Source organism: Danio rerio, chromosome 12 (genome assembly GCF_049306965.1).
Source record: "Danio rerio strain Tuebingen ecotype United States chromosome 12, GRCz12tu, whole genome shotgun sequence".
Lineage (NCBI taxonomy): Eukaryota > Metazoa > Chordata > Actinopteri > Cypriniformes > Danionidae > Danio > Danio rerio.
In genome coordinates, this window is record NC_133187.1 from 21,299,438 (window position 1) to 21,324,946 (window position 25,509).

At 34.2% G+C, this 25,509-nt stretch overlaps 1 protein-coding gene across 2 annotated transcripts in view; it reads left to right on the forward strand.

The window, feature by feature from the left end:
- The window catches only part of snx29 (sorting nexin 29), a 247,162-nt gene extending 224,928 nt beyond the window's left edge, over positions 1-22,234 (forward strand). For both annotated transcript variants that reach the window (XR_012387966.1, XM_688793.10), the window contains exon 21: positions 21,142-22,234. Coding sequence is in view for 1 of the 2 variants with exons in the window: in XM_688793.10 (XP_693885.4) it covers positions 21,142-21,271 (130 nt within the window). In the remaining variant the exon portion in view is untranslated. The remainder of the gene's footprint in view (positions 1-21,141) is intronic.
- The last annotated feature ends 3,275 nt before the right edge of the window (positions 22,235-25,509 follow it).

Consider the following 25,509-nt stretch of genomic DNA (forward strand, 5'->3'; position numbering starts at 1 on the left):
CGTAATCTTTTTTTTTTACATTTTAGGAGTTGACCACTATAGAATGCATTATATTTGTGGTTCAGTGAATAAGGGTTAAATATTTTTTTCATTTAAGAAATTAGGAATAGGGCTTTATTTTTTTATTTAAATTTTATTTTATTTTATTTTTTCAAGCATGTTTCTGTACAACTAGTGTCACCTATTTGATTACAAAAATAAAACATTTAAAATGCCCAATGCACTACACACTTTACTTGAAAGGTATTGGTAAAATACCTACGATTAAGATTATTCTTATTCTTAGGATATGATAGTATTTTATTATAGGATTGTCAGTAAAAAGCATGTGATAAAAACATGAAGAAACAGCAAACCAATTCCTCTATTATGTAAAAGCACTCCTAATGTTATTCTTGTTTGTAATAAGCTTAGTTGACTTTTGGCGAGCCTTATTGCACTTTTAAAAATGTGAATCTGTATTTCTTTCCCAATGTACTGTAATTTCAGTCATGTTCCCAAAGCAGCTAAACACTCTTTGACTCATCCTCACCCTCCTAAAAAAGAATTAAAAGTTGATTAAAAAATGTAGAGAAATTTAAGGCCCTTAAAAAGTATTAACAAGTCTTAAATGCTATTTTGCAAGGTATAACTTTTTATATAATTTTTAATTAAGCAATGTATGGTTGTATGCTAAAGTTTGCCTGAATTAAATCTGCGAATATCAGGATGCTGTGTAGGTAATAAAATCAATAAAATCCTGCCAGATTTTCAGCATGCTGCTTTGTTTACTGCAGTAACCAAGGCAACACCATTATTTCTGCAGTTCCATAGGCGCCAAGCTGCTGAATTAGCTAGATTTATATTCAGTATATGAATAATTTTTTAGTTTTGGACTAGTTTCTTACATTAATATTTAGAGTTAACATCTCACCAGTGTTTTTGGTTGAAACCTAAAGTGCTTATAAGGTCTTAAAATGTATGGAAAGAGTTTTAAAAAAAAAAGGTCTTAAAGGTATTGAATTTTACTTAAATTTGATTCCTGTGTATACTCTGCCCTTGCTTTTTAGAGGGATAGTTCACCCAAAACCGAAGATCAATTACTCACCCTCCAGTTCCAAAGCTGTTAGACATTATTTCTTCTATGTAACACAAAAGAAGATATTTTGAAGAAACCTGAAGACATTGTTTTTCTCACTATAGGAAATCAGTGGTCAGAGCTTTTCAGCTTACTTAAAAATATATTAATTAGTGTTCAGTTGAATAAAGAAACTTCGAACAGATGAGAACATTCAGAAAGGGTAAGAAAATAATAAGCATTTAGATTTTTGAATGAACTATCCCTTTTTTTTACTTTGATTTTTACTGATTTTAATTATATCAAAAAATCCAGCAAACAATATAGAATATTAACTTATATAATATTTTAGAATGTGCCATCCCACCCCAACATTTGTTAAACTCTTATATGGAATATATATTCAATTCCATGTATGTTCAATAAAAAAGGTCAGGAGAGGGTTTTCTTCAATGTCAAAAATATTAGTAATTTATTGGATACAAATAAATGATTCGATGAACAGAATTCTAGTATCCTTAATGCAACTCAGGAATTACATTAAGGAGGTGTGCAACAAACTTTACATTTCCTGACTCCAGTTTTTATACTCAGCTGATATTAACTGGTGGAGTTTAGTGGAATTTGTCACTTGTCCATCATTCTCCAGTCCTCCGGAGGCCACACTCAAATATACTTCCTCTGCTGCTACGAATTCTCCACACAACATTAAAGTTTCATTGTTCAGCTAAAGGGGTGGTCCACTACGATATCATATTTTGAACTTTAGTTAGTGTGCAATGTAGCTGTGTGAACATAAACAACATCTCTGAGTGTAAAAAGCTCAAAGTTCAATGCAAAGGGAGACCTTGGTTTTTACAGAGTTAGCTTAGCAAAGCCTACAATGAACGAATTTTAGGGACTACAAAAAATACTTCCGCTCTTGTGAGATTACAAAGGTACTTTTACCGCGCACACACACTGCGCAGCTAATGGCCGTGGACAGAGGCGCTGTAACTTTACAGAAGAGAGAGAGCTAAAATGTGTCCAAACACTGCTGTTTCCACAGAGCTTCGCCTGTTTCTGTATTTGAGCTTCCAAAGGACACGACACAAAGACAGAAAGTGCTTACAGTTCAATATTAATTATGTTCCAGAGAATGATAAAATATATAGCAAGCATGATCTGACAAAACAGCTTCCAGAATCTCTCCCAGTTCAGTGCTGGATTCGGTTAAAATCTCCTCAAAGCAGAAGCTGTGAACTACAACCTGTAAGTGTTTTAATTTGTTAAAATTGATCATGACGTGTACAGTGTCTAGCTTTAACGGTATGCTGTAGCAACGATGTAAACAATGGGAAATGCTGTTGTGCACCGCAAACAATTTAGCTTCAAATTCATATTTATCAGTCAAACTGCTGTAAACACACACACATTTCACCAGCACATGCAGCGTCTCTCTATGTGTGTGCGTGACTGCATTGATTCTCTTTAGGCTGCTTTTCCATGCGTTTTACGTCTCAGAAAATGAAGTCGCAAAAGATATGTGGATGATTCATATTACTTACACAGGCATATTTCGGATATATGTGAAAGACGTTGTGTAACGCGTTGAGTTAAAAAAAAAGCATAGCTCACCTAACTCATGTAGCAGCAGAAAAATAAATTAAGACTCACACAGGTTGCATCCCATATCTTGTACTTTATTCTTCTGTCATGATATATTAAAGAAAATAACTTAATCCGAGCATCAGAGAAAAAGAAAAAGAAAGTCCCGCGCACATGTTACTCACGTCTACAGAAAGTTCACACATTCACACACACATAGACACACATAAAAGCATTGTCTCTTATAGAATCCGCACCCCATTTTCACTTTTTACAGACATTTGTCAGATTTTATTTTAGAGAGCAGGCAGGAGGTTGACTGACTTGTACGGGCGTGACATGGAGCTGCTCTGCGAATCGCAGCACATTATGACGATGACCAATCAGAGTCACTTTTGGGTGGCAGAGGAACTAGGAAATATATCAGTCGTTTTCATGTTAGCTGAGTAGCTGTGTATAATCAAAGTGATATTTATGAAAAAATAATATGATTTCCTTCAAATAAAACATGAGCGCACATTGCTTTGCATCTTCTAAACACAACCAAGCCTTAAAATTACATTGTGGACCACCCTTTTAAAGTTAAAAATTGTTCACAGCTTCAACCTACTGTGCTAACAGGATGTTAATTTTGGACATTCAGGCTTTTGATTTTCCATCAGCTTCATTTATTTCTGCAAAAATGCTTCATTAGTATGCAAGGCGTATCACACTTAGAGAAGTTTGGTTAATATATCACTTTAAGCAATACACATACAATTGTTTAATGTAAAGAAAAATAGACAAAAATAAACAAAAATATATTCTGTTTTCCTAACAAAACAAAAGTTAAATTTGAAATAAATTATAAAATAAAATACAATACTTTATTTAAAAAAATACATATAAATTGACCAATGTGCATGTGTGTATATAATAATAATAATAATAATAATAATAATAATAATAATAAACATTGATACATTGAATTTTAAATTTCAGTCATCTTTCCAAAGACATCCAATTTTTGTCTATCCATTTATAAAGCAACCTAAAAGAGGACATACTTTTTTTTTAAAGTCTCTGCTTTACCTCTGATTACATATTGAAATTTTTCAAGAGCAAGATTATCATATATTTCCTTTATCCGTTGTCCAAGAATAGGCATTTGGGTATTTTTCCATACCAAAGCAATAACACGTTTAGCTTGTATAAAGCTGAAATATATACGTTTCTTTTTGTTTGCATCTACTAACATGAACTATCCCTTTAATTGCCATTGATGGTCCCATGGAGAACCTTTAACATCCAAAGAACCTTTCAATTCCACATTAAGGCCATTATTTTCAATAGACTAGAATAGACTGTCAATTCTGTAGGTGATTAAATTGTAAGAAATTTTAAGAAATCTTGAATAAAAGTTCTTAACAAAACCACATAATAATAAACATCTACAAAAAAATTAATAATAATAATTTTGAAACATTTTTATGACATTTTATCCTACGTGTCAGATTATGCTTGTAACACTGTATTTTAATGGTACAATGTTACAGTTTCATATCACACAGCTTCAAAACAAAATTTACGCTGGTAGCACATTCTCATAGGTAGCATAGTCCTTCGTCAAAATGTGTTACCTATTTTTTCAATGGGAAGTAAGAAAATCTTACATGGTTAGGGTACCGAATTCACATCCCAATGTCTTGCTATTGGTCAAGCAAAAATAGTGATTGACAGAATTTATTTTACTACTCTGAATAAATGCTTCTGTTTACTTTTTTAAAGGAGGAAATCAAATGACATATGAATGACATATACCTATAGTGGTCAGTGAATGATAGTTTGGTTAAGAGAATATGCTTAAACATGTAAAATCATGGAGGAAATCCCATAAATGACATAACTGTAGTGGTCAGTGAATGATAGTTTGGTTAAGGGAATACGCTTTTTTCATTGACATTTAAAATCTAGTCATATTACAGACCAGTTGTGTATCACTTCACAACTTTCATTTGCAGCTTTTATAAAATGCAGACGTGCATTAGACTGAACAGTGTCTGGGTATATGCCTCGTTACAATGCTCTCCTCCTTTACTCTCCATTATCATCATTTGATGAATTACTGCTGCCACGATGAGTAAAATGCACATAAACATCAATTTTTAATAAACCCTATTTACCACCTGCTTTTAGTGGGCGGTAATAGCGCAGCGTTAATTACAGCAAGCAAGCAGTGCTCACTTTTACAAACTTTTCAAGCCTTATTTGCATGGACAGGTGTGCTTGTGCTGAAAAGAATGGCTGTGACTTCATTTAAATACCCATGAGACTTTTTCTGCACCTGGTTAAGCCAGATTACGATGGTTAGTGAATGTGACACTATTTATTTATTAATTTATTTATTTTGCTGAAATCCCTCACTGCCCACTTTACACTCCAAGATGTCATAATTTCTCAGCTGTAACCAGGAAATTGGATTTGCTTACAGAACTGCTCACATCCTGCATTTTACCAGCCAATTGTCTTTTCTGATTGGCTCATTGGTTTATCAGGTCAGACTTCCTTTCACACGCTGCATCTCATTGGTTTATTGTTAGCACTGAATCTGGCAGCGTGACGTGATTACAAACAGGAAATTATTAATAAAAAAAGCCTATTTTACCCTCACATCAAATCTGATTTAATTAAAAGAGACCCTTGGCACATTGTGAGATGATAATGGCTCTTTGCTTGGCATGACTGGAGATAATTTGAGTGCTAAGGACAGATGAGTCCAGCTGCTTTTTAGGCGGACAGAGAGCTGGATGTTATGTATGATTAGGCAGAGATGTTAAATCAGAGTTTAACATCATATTTGTTACAAAAACCTTTGACGGTATAGTCACTATTGGCTTTTGTAATATTCTCTATTATACTGTTTTATTTTTTAAGTATATACAGTATATATCAGTCAGTCAATCAGTTAGTCTGTCTGTCTATCTTAAAGGTGCAGTTGGTGATTGTTTTCTGAAACAATTTTTGTTGTGCTGGTTGAAAATCTCTTAACATTTCAATAGTAATGATCAAAGTAAATAATCTAAATGTATTTATATGTATTTTTATATTCTGGGTAAGACATAAAACTAAACAACTTGATTTCAGGAGGCGTGACTTTGAAAAACAGTCCCTCCCCTGCCATCTTAGATAATATGCTAACCGTTTAGCAATTTGGCAGATCACCTACTGCACCTTTAATGTTTTGGAATGATTTTTATCCAATTTAAAAATGTACGTTTGGAATAAGATTTTCACTAAAGTAAATGTTTTTACTTACATACTGTACATTTTGTTACCATGACATGGTTTGAAATAGAAACTACTTGTCAGAAATTAACATATATAAATATATAGTTGAAGTCAGAATTATTAGCCCCTCCCCCCTTTCCTTTTTTAAATATTTCCTAAATGATGTTTAACAGAGTAATATTATTTTTTCTTCTAGAGAAAGTGTTATTTGTTTTATTTCGACTAGAAAAAAAGCAATTTTACATTTTTAAAACACCATTTTAAAGACAAAATTATTAGCCCCTTTAGGCTAATTTTTGTTTCGATAGTCTACATAGCAAATTATCATTATATAATAACTTGTCCAATTACCCTTACCTGCCCAGTTATCCTAATTAACCTAGTTAAGCCTTTAAATGTCACTTTAAGCTGTATAAAAGTGTCTTGAAAAATATCTAGTCAAATATGATTTACTGTCATCATAACAAAGATAAAATAAATCAGTTATTAGAAATGAGTTATTAAAACTATTAGTATTTAGATACATGTTGAAAACAGCTGCAATCACTTTAAGGGTCAGGACACACTAAGCTGACGCCACACATCTAATACCCAACAGTGACTACATGTTAATTTACACAGACATCAGTAATCAAATTATTTGCCTTAATCCGATTAAGACAATAACATGTTTAAGGTGTTTACATGGGTTGCTTTTTAAATGTTCCTTTCATGATCCCGTTTTACATGTCATAGTACATAGTTCGATTAATGCTATTTCAACCCCTTTTAACGCTAATTTCAACTCCTCTAGAGTTTCAGACAACTACATTTCATATTCGGAATAGCACCCTATGTGTTTTTGGGTGTTTTGTTTTTAAAATTTTTTGGCAAGTTCAACTGCTGTTAATTTCTTAAACTGATGAATGCGAACAGATGCCTGACAACTGCCATGTACTTGTGTCGTGTTACAAAATGTAATGAAAAGTACTACAAAACATTAATAGATTAATTAAGGTGTTAACATGTCTGCTCTACACTTCAATAATGTGACTAAAATTTAATAAACTTTGCACGTCTTAGTTCGATTTCTGTTGACTTTAGTTGGATTAAGGTCATCAAAATTGTTGTTTACATAGTAGACTTGCGTTAGAACACATTTGCGCATGAGGACGTGTCTTTTAGTTTATTTTCTTCTTCTGCAACTGGAAACTGAGGTTCTGATGCACACAGGCAAAGTGTAAACGCAACATTTAGTACCGTCATTACAGCAAATGTCACTCACCATGGAGGGATTCGTCCATGCAAATACATCTAATTATCAAATAATTCCTCTGACATTCCTTTTCTTTCTCAACCGTTTGCATTTACTTAAGACATAACATTACATTACATTAAAACACAGGTGTCAAACTCAGTTACAAAAGGGCCGCAGCTCTGCACAGTTTAGTTCCAACCCTAATTAAACACACCTGATCAAACTAATTGAGTCCTTCAGGCTTGTTTGAAACCTACAGGTAAGTGTGTTGGAGCAGGGTTGGAACTAAACTGTGCAGGGCTTCGGCCCTCCAGGAATTGAGTTTGACACCCCTGCATTAACACATCTTGGATCATTTAATAGGACTATTTTGACGTATTATATTTTCATAATTACAATAGTGTCAAATATGCTGCTAACTAACTGAAGGGATGAGAGCTTGATGCATAAATTGTAATTCCTCTGTTTTTCTGTTGTACACCATTTCATTTGAGCACTGCAGTAGTAGTGCTGTAGTCCTATCCCAAAGCTGTAATTGGTTAAGATCCATGATGATGACCATCCTGTAGAGTTAGCACTTCTCAACATCCCACTCATTTTGTATGTCAATTTAGAGCCACTGAGCAACGACATTATTAATTGGGGGCATTAATTAATGTGTTAATGCTGTAATAACGCATTAACTTATCCAGCCCTGATTATAACTAAATTTTATAAAACATAATTTTATAGAACATATAAGCTGTCAGTTAAGCAATTAGATTTTTATGATAAAATGTATGTTAATAATCATTGAAAAATATCCTCGCTCTTACCAGCTTTATAGTCAGTCATCTATGCTTTTAATCAGAAAAATGTTTGATACACTATAAAAACAAAATGAATAAATCCGTTCAGTTTACAGTAAAAGCGTCAAAAACATAATAGCAACATTTATAAACTTAAAGTAAACATTTAGTACCCCTGTAGCAATGTTAATACTCCAACCTATTGAAGGATGAATGTATGCAGTGTAACTTTTGTAACATGTAAACTAAAACACCACCAAAACACAGTGGTGATGAGAAAACATCATGATTCACAAACAGCTTTTCCACAAGCTGGAAAACAATGATATGTCTATGGTACAAAGTTATTCACACGAGTATTAAGCAACATTAATATAACAGACACATGTTAAAAACTAACTTAATGTTATAAATAGTAATTTACATAAGTGGTGAGCAAAAATACTGTGATTTTAACAAGACCAAATGAAGTCAGTCAGGTAATTTTGGATATACCAATTATCATTGTTTTAATCTAAATTGTAAACAAAGTAAAAATAAAAATAAAAACCAGGTAAAAGATTGTTGCTGCAGCAGTTATAAAGTTTTTGACTCAAGTCAAGTTAATAAATTAAAATGACATTTTTTAAAATTGAGATTCATAAATTTAGTTGAAAGTGCATGCAATTGATTCCAGTGCCAAGACTTGATACAGTGCAACATTTACCAGCTGTGACTGCGTGTGTTTCTGAACGTGTGCTTTCCAGGAACTGTGTTTATTCTCAGTAAATTTGCCAGTGTGATTTATGTGATTAACAGTTCTGTTCTACTGTGCTGGAAGCAGCTTTCAGACCTGGAGTAGCTGCTCGCAGCCATTGAAACACATTGAAAATGATACATCCATGCCAATAAAGCCGCCTCCTGGCAAACAGACAGAGAGGAAAGCTGTCGCACAGAGGTTACAGTGAGCGAGCACTGCCAACGAGGGAATCCTTTCATGTTAAAACCACTCTTGTGTGCGTTTCTGGCATCTCCTGACTGTTGCTGTCAGTGTTGAGTGGGGATGGCGAAGGTCTTTTTAAAGACATTCTTGTGAGGAGGTTTCTGTGAAACAAAAAGCGTTTTCAGACTTTGAGTGACTTCCGCTTTGAAATAGAAGGCATTTGAGGTCTCCGCATCTTTACGGAGCAGAGCTTCTTCAAAGAGCTTCCAACAAAGGTGGTCTCCCTTTGGGTCACTGGTTTGGTTTTGATGGGGTTCTGGTGGTAGTTTTGACTCAAGATTAGGTTAGATTAGACATAACCAAAGATAAGATGTTTTAAGGAGCTTAGTAGCCCTAGAAATAAGTGTGAGACTGGATAGTTGTGAAATTTGTTGATAGTTTTATGCTTAACGTTTGTGCATTATACAAATTGACTGCTCTTTTGTTATGTTAGTTGCTGTTTTTGCCCCGTTGACATCCATTAAAACAAAATGTTTTATTGTGAAGCCAATGACACCATATAATCATGTTTTCTAGATTGTTGGTTTTCCCTGTTGGGAAGAGGCAGAATTTATATTTTTTAGTGTTAATCTTCAGTTATCAAGTTAGCACCATTAACCCTTTAGATAGGCCTGTCCAATAAATTTTCTGTCATTTATATGGATTTTTATGGGGTAAAGCAGCAAGTTATAGTGCTCGTGCATAAATACACTTATTATGTTTACTATGTTCTGAAAGCGGAGGTTTCAGAGCACACAAACACACACACACACACACACTATACTCCAAATAACTTCATATAAAACCAAAAGCTAAGCTTTTTTTGCGCTGCAACTGATGATCAACAGTAGAAATGACAAATTTTATCTTATCCCAATACGGAAAACCAACAATAAAGAATGCCTGATTATATGGTGGCTTTGCAATAAAAAAATGTTGTTATAATGGAAGTCAATGGGGCAAAAACAGTGACTAACATAATGAAATTATGTTACAATTATGTTGCCTTGTTGAGTTTTTGAAATATTTCAAACCTTTGTTTTTTTTTCAATATATATATATCAAAGTAAGATTTGTCACCAAAAATCATTCCATTTGCTATAACACAGAAAAAAGTTGTGGCCAATTTAAAACTCAAAATCTTCCCAAATGGATGAAAACACCCTCGATCTACACTGTAAAAAAGTCTGGGATTTCAATGGTAAAAAACAGTAAAAGTGCTATTATAACAATTCATAACCTGTTAATCAGTAAGCTTTGCCTTATATATAAGGTGAATAACTGTAAATGGACTTTTCCAGTATTCCCTGAATGACACTTTTTTTAGTAAACCAATTGGATCATTCCAAACTCACTATAAATAGCCTGTCTAGACTTACTCCCTAATCTTTGTTTTTTTTTAAGAATACCCCACATTCACCCCATTTCCCCCTCTCCTCCTTTACCAGGGGGAGCTCTTGAGAGATAACTTATCTTGTACCCCCTTACATGCTTCTTGACCAGGCAGGAGCCATGGGTTCAATAATCTCTGCAGTCATAGTTCTCTCCCTGGACACCAAGCCAAACCTTTTTATAGTGTCAAGCAAATATCTAAGTGTAAACTCTTGAATTTAATTTTATGCGTGTTACCATGATGGTGTTTATTTATTCATTTTCTTTTTGGCTTAGTGCCTTTATTAATCTGGGGTTGCCACAGCGGAATAAACCACCAATTTATACAGCACATGGTTTATGCAGCGGATGTACTTCCAGTTGCAGCCCATCACTAAGAAGCATGATGGTGTTTAGTATTTGTTTAAAAATATATTCAGATTTATTTAGTATAAAAGTTCCTAAATAGCCCAAATATAATCTGTTTGATATTAAATTCAGTGAAAACAATACAATTGTGAATTTATAGTAAGTATAATCTTTGTAACATTTTAAATGTGTTCACTGTAACTTGTGATCAAAAAATTGTGACATGTATGCATTAAAGTATGAAATAAATATAAAAATAAATAAATGGCAATGCATCACTTTGCATAAAAAACGACAGTAGAAAGTAGCACAATTGTTAATAATCTGTAATTTTTTATTTTTTTTTTTGGTAGCATATCATAATGATGAATGAAGAATAAAATGACCATTTTACAAGGATGACTAGAAGTAATGGTGAAAAGTTTTTACCATTTTTGCTTTACCATTGCAGGAATAAATAACATAGGAAAAACTGATTTTTATTAACATAGAATTTCATGATTTGTCAATTTGTTTTTACCGTATTTTATATCAAATAAATGCACCCTTGGTGATTATAAAATACTGTTTGTTTGTTTGTTTGTTTTTTCAAAATAAAAAAAAGTTTATAAATCTTTCCAATCCTAAACTTTTAAATGGTAGTGTGATATTTTTCTATTACTAAAAATCAGCTTGGCTCACAACTCAAAGGGAGATAAGGCATGACTACCCCTGTGTCATTTCTATTGAGAAGGGCCACATCCAGTAACACTCGACTGGGTTTCACTGTGGTTGAACCATTTCAAAATGAGCTTCATAGAAATTACCAGCCTAAATCCACAACAAGAAGCCTTTCCAGCAGAGGTTGAGAGAATATTCGGATAAGAAGTGCCTGTTCCGTGGCTAAATGAAGAGCTGAATCTCTGTTCTTAGAGGTTATGCAACACGAGGAGGCTTCTGTTTCGACTACAGATCAGCCTCCTGCAGCACAGACCCATTCAGTAGTATCTGCATGAGTGTCTGTGTGTTGGTTTTGTGAGGAGAGATGGATAGATTTACTGGCAGGAGGCATCGCAGCACCCCGTTTACCTGCTTCCAGTTTCTTCCCTACTGCTCAGGCTTGATTGAAAGCTGCTCAGCACTTCATTCTTCAGTCATTTTTATTCCACCCCCCCTTCCCCCTCCCAGCTTCTCTTCTTTCCGCTCCCAGCCCAATGTCAGTCTGACAGCAACAGTCGAGCAGAGCAGAAGCCAATGGACTGTAAACTATGATAAGTTCAGGTTACTCCAAACATTTGTGGAAACTTACTGTATTTGTTTAGATTTAAAAGAATTCTCATTACAAACTTGGGTGAAAAGTCTGAATTACAGGATACTGTAAGTTACTAGTAGTGCTAGCAGAGATGTAGGTTGTGTAAAAAAAAAAAAAACTAAAAACAAAATCAAATTCATTATTTGCCTAAACCAAGCCACTTTGCGACACTGAGTTACTATTGAGTTTTCAAAAGTTAATTGAAAACCAAGCTTTTAATATACAAAGCACTCAAGAGTACAAGGGGGAGATGTTGAAGAAGGTTTAGAAGGCCGATACAGTTGGGTGTCATCAGGCTAACAATGAAAATGAAAACTTATTTATTACACTTATTATCTTTAAACTGTGCAGTTAGGTAAAAGATGGTAAGGAAAGTTCAGGAGCACTCAACCACCATACAAGGTGCGTGAACAAAATTCAAATATGGCAAAAATAGCAAACTCCAGCAACACTTGTAATAAAAGAGACAATTTAATGAAATAAATTAAATGCCTTCGCGTTTCAGCTTACAAGCCTTCCTCAGGGCATAAAAAACAAACAAACATCAAATACAGACTTTTCAAAAGGCTTTAAATATTCATTTGCATCTTAGAACATCTTATTACAGATTACAAACAGTGGTAAGTTGGTTGACATAAATGCACATCAAATCGACACATTCATTCATCCATCCTTTTTCCTTTAGCTTAGTCCCTTTATTCATCAGCGGTCACCACAGTAGAATGAACCGCCAACTTATTTAGCATATGTTTTACACAGCAGATGCCCTTTCAGCTGCAACCCTGTACTGGGAAACATTTAAACACTCTTATTTACATGCATACACCTCAGCCAATTTAGTTTCAAATCGACACACAATAGATTTAAAAAACTAATTTAAAAACATAAAGGAAACTCAGAAAACCCTTCAAAGAATCTATCATACCTTCTGGAAACAAGCTGAAGTGAAACATTGAAAAAGACTCCTGTTTCTTCTTAAAATAATCAATGTTGTTACCCCTCCAAATCTGTTTTTCAATTCCCATAAAAATAAAAAAAATAAAGATGTTTTATGGCTACATTCACACATATGTTCTGCAACAAGGCTCTTAAGATCTTTTAGGTAAAAGATAAAAAAGAAACACAAGAGGTCCCAAAACTGATCCCTGTGGAACACCAGAAACAGCATGAGTTGGCTTTGATTTAGACTGTTGGAGTTGTACAGAGTACAAAAGAATCCTGCACAATAACCCTGTAAGACCCAAGTATAGAAAAAAATTAGCCCCATTTTTTAAAACCTCTCAGATATAGTTTTAGGAGGCCTCTGATGTAGGAATTAAACTTTTTATTATTATTATTATTATTATTATTATTATTTATTTATTTATTTATTTATTTATTTTTACATTTTTTTTATATTTATTTATTACATTTTTTTTTTTTTTTTTACAATTTTTACATTTTGGTAAGTTTTTAGGGAAATGTTGTAATATTGCAATGTTGGACCTTGAGCAGAATTTCTGTATTTGTGCTCACTCTGTCTGAACTTGTATACAGAGCATTTAAGCATTCATTTGCAGGGTTATTCACTTACTTAGCCCTTATAGCAGTATATATCACAAGTGATAATTACACAACAATCATATTTGTTATGAATAAGCATTTATTCTTAAAAATAGTCCGAAAGAAATATTTGGTCACATTCAGTGTGGTTTAAATGTGTTTGCTTGCAGTGATAGTCCCTAAGACATATTTATATAATTACAGTACAGTTTTTGTGATTTGTTGCCGTATCTTGTTCTCGTTATTATAACCGTATTACTTATTTATTTATTTATTAGAATTATAGTATTATAAAACTATTTATTTATCCAATATTCGTGCTTTTAATGCCACTCAAGGACTCTTTACATTGTCAAAAAAACTCATAAAATCAGTGACAGTGAGTTAGTGAGGAAACTGATCTTAAAGTGCGGGAAGGGGTATGCACATAAAAAAGGTCTAAAAAGTAGGAAGGAATCAAATTGTTAAGTGCTTTATGAGTTAAATTATATATATATATATATATATATATATATATATATATATATATATATATATATATATATATATATATATATATATTATTTTATTTTTTTAACTTAAACTGAATCACTGGCTTCTAGCCCGTGTAAATGTTGTAAAATAGAAGAGATTTGATCCCAAATGGAAATTTTGGTGATAACTCTGACTGCAGCAGCATTTTGTACTAACTGTAATTTATGACATAGTTGTGAAGGTAGCCCATAAAATACAGCATTCCAATAGTCAATCTGTGATGTTACGAGAGCACACAAAAGAGTAGCACACCTTTTGGAAGAAAGGACAGGATGAATGTGATTTATAACCCTGGTGTAAAACAATGCAACATTTGTAACTCTATTAATATGAGCTTCCTCGGACAAGGTTGGATCAATGCTGACACCAAACGTATAGTTGGATTTGATAAAGCAATGAAGCTTTAATCTAATGTCATGATTTACTTTGCTATTGTGTTTTTTGAGCTAATGAGAAAAATGTATATTTTATTAGTATGAGTTTAACAAAATTAATTAAAAACAAGAAGAAGGAAGCCAAAGAAAAAGGTTCTCTCCTTCTTGTTTTCAATTAATTTTGTTAAACTCACATCTGTTTTATAAATTAAATAAAATTTTAGGACCTGTGCACACAAGTTTACAGTGCATATGTGTATTTGTGGAAACTAATTGGTTGGTTTATTTATTTATTTATTTATTTATTTTTAATTAGTAGAATGTCATTTTATTTTATTCGACAGCATCGTGTTTGTGACTAACGATGAGACACACAGATGTCTCTCATTTTCACTGTTCCCAAAGCTCCTCACAAAGGTAATTGTAATATAATTTGAATATAGAAAAAAAGTTATTTGTGCAATTTGTTTTTGTAAACATCACATAAAATTTAATCTTTATGATTAAGTCATACCTGCCAACCCTCCCGACGGAGTCTCCTATATTCCAAACTCATCTTCCGCCACCCTCCTGTTTTGTTATTTCTCCTGGAATACTCCCGTAATCCTGTGGTGTTGGTTAGTTCTAGCATATGTTAATGTTACTCTCAGTTTTTTGTTTTTTTTATATATATTTTTCAGCTGATTTCCAACCAAATGACAGGCTCTATAGGGTTCACTACTATGGGGATGCTACAAATTTAATATAAATTTGAACATGGCACTCAATTACAAATTCAATTATTTCTTCCTTTAGTGATATTGTGCAGATACACAAAAATGTCACTTAATTTCTACCCTTCTGATAACTAAAAACCTGTTTAATTTCATCAATAGAATACAATTTTGAGTTAGCCAAACTTATTAGGTACAGTGAAGTTTTTATATATTGAGCAAAATGAACTTATTCATTTATTTTCATTTGACTGTTCAGTTTTACAGTGTGTGAGTTGCATAACCCTACTTCTGGCTCACTGTTCAAATCTCATTTCCTTTGAAAGCACTTGAACACTATTTGTTATACTGTATGTGATCAGCTAGGCTAGATTAGCCTGCTCTCAGCCCTCTGTGCCCTCATAAACGGTTGTGTTTGTTCCTCTTTGAGAATATGGAGGGATGTTTCTTTTTTGCAGCTTTATTATGAGCTAGTTGGAGGAGAAAGTATGTGAATAATAGATTTTTGCATAAATTGGTCATAAAATGGTATGCCTTGTGGGGTAAAAGGGTGTGACTGTGTCAAATCGAATTCAAGCTGTGGTACGGTGTGTTTTATTCTTGTGGAAAGTGAAGGAAAAATACAGCACGGAGCAAATGCTGTACACTAGCTATTGTTGCTCCCAAATGAATGTGTGTATGTATTCTGTGAATTTATAAAATTGAATAATATTAATAAACAAATGGATGTACTAAAGAAAAAAATAATGAACATTAAATCTCAATATTTTTCATTTATAGTTATGTATATGAATAAAACATGCTGTTTTGTAGATTTGTTCTGCAAAGTACTGATGACATCTCTTTTAAATAAAAAAATAAAAAAATAAAATAACTTTTAGAGCAATTTTTACTTAAAAAACCAAAAGGCTGCCATGATTTTAGATGTTTTCATTGATTATTTTTACACAAAACTATTTTAACTTCATTTAAGAAATCTGTATTTAGTGAAAAAAAAAATGTTTTTCTGTAACCACAAATGAAATGGTTGTTTTAACCAATTGTAGTTTTTAATCTAAATGTGTCAAGTTTTTAGTAATAAATTATTGGTACCACCTTCAAGTAAACTGTTCTCTAAATTTAATACATATGATAAAGATGTTAAAAGTAAACAGTGCACAACCTAACTTAATAAATAAATATTAAAAAATGAAAAATCGGTATCACACAAACTATGTTGTAGTGTTATTGCTGTAAAGTGGTCTTCATCTTAGTAGGCACTCTTTTCATTAGGACCTGCTCTAGTGTGTGTGTATTGCGGAGCGAATGAAGCACATAACCGTTAATGATTGGTCTGTGTATGAACTGAGAGGTGGGACAACAACATAACTAATGATGATTGGCTAAGAGGGTGATAACATGAGGTCTGCATCCAGAGAATGAGACTGCATCAAACCAAATAATTCTATTCCAATTGTGTTCTGACACAAAATATAGCCTATTTAATATTAGCAAAACGTGTTTATCATGTCATTGTAAATTTTGACAAACAACTTTACTAATAACATTTCCATATCATCAGCTTGCTGTCAGTAAAGGCGGTGGAGAGCACAGAAGTGCTAGAACTTTAGATTTAACATTGAATTTAATTGTGGAAAGATGTACATTTTACTTGAATAAAATAAAGCTTGAGTTTACACTTACCTGCCACTTTTTAGGTACACCTGTCCAGCTGCTTGTTATTGCTCAAATCAGCCAATCACATGGCAGCAACGCAATGCAATTAGGCATGTAGACATAGTCAAGATGATATGCTGCCGTTCAAACCTATCAGAATGGGAAAAAAGGCGATTTAATTGACTTTGAACATGGCATTGTTGTTGGTGCCAGATAGGCTTGTCTGAATATTTCAGAAACTACTGATCTACAGGGATTTTTACGCACAACCATCTCTAGAGTTTACAGAGAAGGGTCAGAAAAAGAGAAAATATCCAGTGAGCGGCAGTTCAAATACCTTGCTGATACCAGAGGTCAGAGGAGAATGGCCAGACTGTTTCAAACTGATAGAAAGGCAACAGAAACTCAATTAACCACTTGTTAAAACCGAAGTATGCAGAAGAGCATGTCTGAACGCACAACACATCCAACCTTAAGGCGGATGAGCTACCACAGTAGAAGAACAAATTGAAAGCATAGATCCATCCTGATTTGTATCATCGGTTCAGCCTGGTGGTGGTGGGTATTGGTGTGGAGGATATTTTCTTGGCACACTGTGGGCCCATTAGTACCATTTGAATGTCTTACCTGCCAACCTGAGTTACCTGAGTATTGTTGCTGACCATGTCCATCCCTTTATGACCACAGTGTACCCATCTTCTGATGGCTACTTCCAGCAGGATAACGTGCCATGTCATAAAGCGTGAATCATATCAGACTGGTTTCTTGATCAGGACAATGAGTTCACTGTACTCAAACAGCCCCCACAGTCACCAGAACTCAACCCAATAGAGCATCTTTGGGATGAGGTGGAACGGGAGTTTCGCACCATGGATGTGCAGCCAACAAATCTACAGCAACTGCGTGATACTATCATGTCAATATCGACCAAAATCTCTGAGGAATATTTCTAGTACCTTGTTGAATATATGTTATGAAGGATTAATGCATTTCTGAAGGCAAAAGTATGTCCAACCCGGTACCAGTAAGGTATACCTAATAAAGTGGCGAGTGAGTGTATACTGAGTAAACATAATTTTGTTATAAAAAACAATCTATCTATATATCCGTCCATATATATATATATATATATATATATATATATATATATATATATTTTTTTTTTTTTTTTTTTTTTTTTTTATACATTTTTAAAAAGCACAATTTAACAAATTTTCTAATGCAAGTAACTTATGGATAAATCTGTTATAAATCCATACAGATTTTCCTGCAAAAGTACCTTAGGTACATTCAAATCAATATTTATTTGCTCTTTCCTGTGGTTCTATAATCCTAAAATGTCTGGCACTCACTATACACATGCATGAATTGCACACAATCACTCTGCGAATTGAATTGGATGCAGTCGCACCCTTTCCATCCCCCGAGAGCTTCTCTACGATGCCTTGTTTTTATCCATTGGCCGAGAACACACAAAACTCATGATTCTCCGAGCAGCAGTCGATCCTGACATGAGTGATAGAGGCTCACCGCTCTCAGACATGCACACCGCTTCTCTGTCACTCATTTATGGCAGCCACATAACATTGCAGCTGCCCTTCATCCCACCTGCCACCTCCAGTCGTGACCCTACTGTTTTTTTCCGTTAAACCACTTCCTGTGTTTTATTGGCCTGCACTGTAGACACCATCAGAATAAGAAATACAAAAGGAAGATATAGGATGATAGAAATAAAATGAAAAAGTCTTGACATTGGAAGGTTGATTAAATGGATAGTTCACTCAAAAATGGCAAGTTTTGTCATCATTTACTCAACTTTAAGCAGTTTCATTCCTGTTTCTTTCTTCTGTTGAACACAAGGTATTTTGAAAAATGTTGAAAAGCAGCTTCCTTTGACTTGAGTAGTATTTTTTCTTCTTTCTATGGATGTATGTGGCTGCTGGTTTTCAGATTTTTTTCAATATAAATAATTTTGTATTCAACAGAGGGAAAACCCACCTAAAGGTGAGTAATTATGACAGATTTTTTTTTTTTTTTAGCTGGACAAAATTGGGCGAATTTGCATTTACTTACATTTAGGGACTATAGTATGGTGATACTAAATACAGCACAAATTAAGTTAATTAAACAAACTAACCTGAGAATAGATAATGAAAAAACTGTTTGTGTTTATTTTTATTGTTTTGTTATATCAATGCAGATAGACAGCAGCACTATTAATACGCAGTCTAATAATTTGAAATGGTTGATCAATAATTTAATGCATTTATTTCATGCATGCACGCATGTATTTATAAAAAAAACGCATTTATTTAATGAAAAGAATAATATTTGCAAAAATGTATGTATTTCTTCTGCAGGCAGATTCTGTCTGACAAAAAAGACGATTTCCTGACTGGAGCTAATATCTGCTTGTTAAGTCATGACATATGAAATATGATAATAGCTAAGAAAATATTTAGCTACAACCACATTAAAGTGCAATTAATATAAAATCATGGTGTACACAAGACTTGCTGCATCACAGAAACCAATATTTTAAAAATGTATTAAAAAAATGTATCACTTAATCTACTATTAGGCATGGATATATATTGTGATCGTGATTTTCGAAAGTATCTGTAAACATTTAATATTACCATTTTACATTTATTGTTCAGTCTCCCCATACATTTTGATATAGCACTTCAAACCAGAAGTGACGTCACACTTAACAAGCAGACACTGAATAAACCAACTCGCTTTACCTCTTGTTCATCCATGTTGACATTAATGTCATCTGTTGCTTTTTGGCAATTCATCGCTGATACTTGTGCGACACCTGCTCATTAGAACTTTCAGTGAGATATATTTAGAGCATTACTTCAAAATTCCTGGACACTCGTGTCGACACATGCAGACTCACTCTGCGTTCTGCTCAGTCCCACTTTTTCTTGGTGAATTTGAAAGTTCCCCCTATAAAGTGATTTGTTACCCCAGTCCCCAGTGAAAATTATGCCTTTGCTATCTTTTTAAGTAAACCTAAACACAAAAGTTAAAAATCACATGTCTTTCTCTAAATTAAGTTTGTGGATTAGCTCTTAATGTGACAGCAGCTGTCATTTATTGAAGTATTTGTCCAGAATACAAACTTAAACCACTATTTCATTTGCTCATTTTAATATTTTGTGTAACTTAGTGCTTTCTTTTTGTATTTGTTATATTTAATATTTTTAATGTTTACTTTTAATTCAAAATGTACATTAGTTTGTTATGTTTTATTAGATGTTTCTTTTCACTTTGCAAAATGAAAAGAATTTTTTTTGCATGATTCATAACTTTTGCATGATCCAAAAAAGTAATTTGATTCGTCCATTCATTCATTTTCCTTCAGCTTTGTTCCTTTATAAATCAGAGGGCTACTGTTAACAGTTCGAGGTTTCCAACATTTTCAGATTATCTTTTTTTTTACAAAGAGTTTTAGAAGAAGTAAAGAGTCAGTAAATGATGACTAAATTTTCAGTTTTTTGGTGTGAACTTTACCTTTAATGTGAATTATTAATAATATTTTTATTATTTAATATTATTGTATAAATAGTTATCTAATAACTAATAATATTAAGTATATATTGATTAATAGTATTACGTATTTATTGATTATTAATATTAATATTATATTAATTTTTAAATTATTATATTTAGTAACACTAATTCTAGCAGACCCCAAATGTTTAAATAAGATCTTATAAATTAGCATAACATGTAGAGTTGAATTGTATTGAATGAATACACCTTACTTTACAGCAAACATAGGTATATATTACAGTATGTATGGTTTATTTATATTTGTCCTATAGTTTGTAAGCAGGCACCTTGGTCACCACTGGCACCTGAGCTCCTCCAGCTCATAAGTGACCGAGTTGTCATGCTATCCGAGCCTGGAGTTTTCTCTGTACGTTAAGAGCCACAGCTGTGTATGTATGTATAGCGCCTAACCCTCATCTGCAGCTGATGTCTATACAGCCCTCCCTCAGGACTCACACACACTCACTGTGACACACACACTCAGCCTCGAGGGCTTTCCGCTCACCGCCATCATTCAATTTCAGTCTGTTAGCCTTGAGTTACGGCTGATGTCAGCGTGCGGCCCGCGAGGATGTAAGGAAAGAGCGCTATTGCGAAGAGCTTGTTTCATTGTTTATTTACCTACAGCAGGGACTCCGACACGCTGAAGCGTTTAGTCATTGTAAATGCACCGAGCTTTCCTCTGCTCCGTTTAAGCGTTCAAATGCCTGGTTGGGGGACTATCTGTTTTCCAAAGGTATTACAGCACAAATGAACACCTGGAGTCAGGCAGGAGAAGAAAGAGCAAAGCGCTCAGGGGTTTACAGATGTTTGCGTTTGTTCTCTAACAGGGACAGCCCGACAGCCAATGAGAGTGGAGCCAAAACTGCCCGATCAAAAGCCTCCAGCCGCTTCCCCAGACTCGGCCGCAACTCAGCCCGTGAATCCCGGAACCCCGAGCCCCAAAGCGGCGACCTTTAACTCAAAAAGACCCGTCAGTATGGATGTACTGAGCCAAGGACCTTCTGTTATGGATGTACATAACGCCACTGCTGGGAACTACATTTGGTGATAAAAGTGGTGTATATTGGTTTAGTAGCAACTATTGTGCCTGGTGATTTATAACTGACGAAAAAAAGAAGCAAGGATGTCATTTTGACTCACTGCAGTGACATGAAACTTTGATGAGGCTTGTGCGATCGTCTGGATATAATTATTTGCACATCTTCATATGATTTGTTCTTTTTGTAGGCATTTTTTGTTACCACGCTCTGCTGTGTATGAGGCACACAGTTGTATACAAACAATCACTTTCCATTTTCCTGTCTAATAAATTGGCAACTGATTTGATATGAAGGCCTGGTGATGGTCGGTTACTGGAGTCTCGACTCTTGCACTCCAGAGCCTTTGTCGTCTGTCCCTCAAAACCTATCATTGGAAATTATCCTGGTCTGCCATTATCCTGAATGACCTCGAGAGTACTGTTACACAGAGACCAGCGTGAGTTGACTTTTATTGTGTGGATTGAACAGAATATTTTTTTTTTGTAGTGGGGAAAACCTGTTTGCCCTATTTCAACTACAAGCACAGTGATGATTGGGAAACATTACTAACCAATAGTATTTATGGCTTTTAACATGTTATGATGTATATGGGGGATCGTTGACTGGATGCTTGATGTGTCTGAATGAATAAATAGTCTAGTATCTACTTGAATGTAATGTAGAGTTGCCATCAGAATTTATCTGTAACACACAAAGTAGCAGATCAATTGTGTGCTTTTGCATATGTGTCTGTTTGCAACTTTTTTACTAGCAAGCAACTGTACTGTTTGTGATGCTTTTTCTTAAACAGAGTATCTTTCTGCTCTAAATGTGGCAGGATGCAGCTGTTTCTGCAGCCTTAAGAGTGCAAGAGCTTAATGAATACATGAATAAATACAAATACCAACACATGGTCTGTTTTTTTTGTGTGTGTGTGTTTTTATCATAAAGGTGGGTATCGGTCAGTGCTGGGCTAGTTACTAAAAAATAGTAACTAGTTACAGTTAATAGTTGCTTCATTTAAAAAGTAACTCAATGACTTTATCAATTTAAATTTAAAGCATGACTGTTAAAAGTAATTTTTGACTTTTCAAATTAATTTTCTTTTCAGCCCTTTATTAATCTGGCGGGAATGAACCGCCAACTTATCCAGCATGTTTTACGCAACGGATGCCCTTCCAGCTGCAACCCTTCATTGGGAAACACCCATGCACTCTCATTCATACACATACAGTAAAAAAACAAAACAACAGTTATAGCTACTTTAAAGGAGAACATTGACGTTTTAAAAAAAAAAACTGAACTGAACTGAACTGAAAGTAAATTATTAAAAATAAACCTGCGAGACTTAATTTATGTCCTGCGGCAAAAATATTTTTATTATACTTTCAGTGATCTGCTTGAGGTAGGTCAATTTATTTTTTCTTTTGATGAAGCAGCATTCAACTTAAGCTTTTTAGACCATGCTGCTGACCGGTTTCACGTACTGTACGGCAATGTCTTTAAATAAATCATTTATTTAGGCCTATTTTCATTATTCATTTATTTTCATTATTCGTTTATTATTATGTACAATTGTTGAGACATAAATGAGATAGTAAAATATAATCAACAACGAAAATGGAAATAAATACAGAAATAAAACAAAAATAAAAATGTCTTGTCTTAGTCCTATCAAAATAGCAAACACTACATCTCTCTATATTTAGGCTGCTTTATTTATTTATTTCTTTAAGACTACTTATTTGTACTAAATGTTTGTGCTTTCATTTTAGTTGTCTTTTACTTCTTCAATTCTATTTTCCAAAATGAATCCTCTTTGCACCTCTTTGCGTGTTAACAAATTTTAAATGATTAATGAAGGAATTATAATGCTTTGATTTATTGTTTAATATCATTTACAAGCACAGAGGCTGCTGTATGGGCTATTTCTGTCCGTTCGCATCCCGTCCCTTTGTGCCCCCTGGCGGTTCATTCACAAACTGCGGTCATACACTAAAAACAGAGCGGCACCTATTTTAAACGGCAGCGGTACATGCTGCGGCGTTAATAGCCACTTTGAACTCTCACCTACTGTACACTACGGACAATTTAGCTTACCCTATTACCTATATGGTGCATGTCTTTGGACTTGTGGGGGAAACCGAAGCACTCGCAGGAAACCTACGCAAACACGGGGTAAACATGCAAGCTCCACACAGAAAAAGCCAACTGACCCAGCTGAGGCTTGAACCAGTGACCTTTTTGCAGTGCTACCAACTGCAATTGTGCTACCCATAAATTACAATTTTGTTAATCAGATAGCAAATGTGTGCTTATTTATTCAAAACAAAAAACATAGTAATATTAGTAGAAATTGATAATAGTAACGTTAATAGACTCTCTGTCTCTACCTTGCGCCCATTCGGTTTCTCTCGCAAGCACAATTGGCCTCGCTTGACTGTCTCTTTCATGAATTGACTCGGTTCATGAATTGACTCCAGTCCGGTGCCTCGTACACGATGCGTTTTCTTTACGGTAGTTGATTGGCATCAATGCCACAATACGTCGCTGCTGTAAACAGGAAGATTTAGACTGCAGCCAAAATTAACTTACCAATTAACGGACAACCCCATTATATTGTAAAAATAATGGAGTTACTATATTTAAAAAGTAATGCTTTACAGTATTAGTTACTGTTAAAAGTAATGCCATTACAGTAATGCATTACTAAGGAGTTATTGCCCAACACTGGCATCAGCACAATGACTGCTTTTTCATTCATTTTCGGCTTAGTCCCTTTATTAATCTTGGGTCACCACAGCAGAATCAACCGCCAATTCATCTGGCATATGTTTCATGCAGTAGATGCCCTTCCAGCTGCAACACAGTACTGGGAAACATCCAAACACACTCATTCACACTCATTCGTACACTACGAACAATTTAATTTTCAATTCACATGCCTAGGGGAACCAGAGCACCCAGAGAAAACCCACGCGAACACGGGGAGAACATGCAAACTCCACACAAAAATGCCAACCGACCCAGCTGAAGCTCGAACCAGTGAACTTTTTGCTGTGAGATGATCGTGCTATCCACTGCGCCGCCGTGACGCATGACTGTTTTTTTCTACAGTTTCAAAAAGTTTCAAATGATTTAAAAGAACTCCCCTTTTTTTGGAAAGAAGCTCATTTACAAGTCTAGTTCTGTAGAGTGCAAAAGAAATAATATCCCACTTCCATTCCAATTTCAATCTGATCAAACTCAATCTGGTGATGTGTTTACATAAACGTTTCTGAATCTGATTAAATTGTGTGGTTATGAACCGATCATTTGGTGCATGTAAACATAACCAAAGGTTTCAGATAAAACTAGTGTTCGGTCACTTGTGAAATGTGATTCGGTACATTTTATTATAAAACCCATGAGAAAAAGCCCTACACTTTACGAAACTACTATATAATGTATATTTGCACTTTTGTCTTAAAGCGTTATAATTACTGATATGCAGTCTCCATGTGCTGGCAGTCAGAAGTAGATCACTGCTCTTCACAGTGTAGCACAGAGAGTGGATTCACAGCTGACTGAATACAGGCCAGACAATCTGTGCACTTCCACTTGGATGAGCATTCAGATAATGTTACTTGTGCTCCTGGTCATGGCTTAGCAACATTTAAAACAGAAAAGCACAGGTCATTAATTTCACAGTATAGGAGGCGCTGTAAATGTCCCTCTCAAATTTGCATTATGAGGATTCATTCGTCCGGTTAGTTAAACATTAAAGAATTTACCTTTATCACGGGGTGTAGTTTATGTCAAGTTTAAAATAAGCTGTTTTATTCATGTGCTACAGTCTTAACATTTATTGTTGAGCTTGAAATTGATTTCCATGAATTTCTCTGCAGAGCTCGGTGACCTTAGTTAAGTCGAGGCTGTTGTATAAACAGTCCTGAGTATTTTTGTGGGAATTCAGATACAATAGGCATTTATTCTCCTCGTTTCCCCCATTTTCTTTTTTACAATTGATTTGCATCACAAAAAAATCAGACTGTGCATGTATTAAATAAAATATTTCCTGAAGTATCTGTTCTTTAAGCAAGGAATGGATGTTTGTATCCATTGTTTGTATCCATTTTTCTGTTCACCAACCATGGTCTCAAAAATTCAAACTTGAATACCTGAATGTAAATTTTT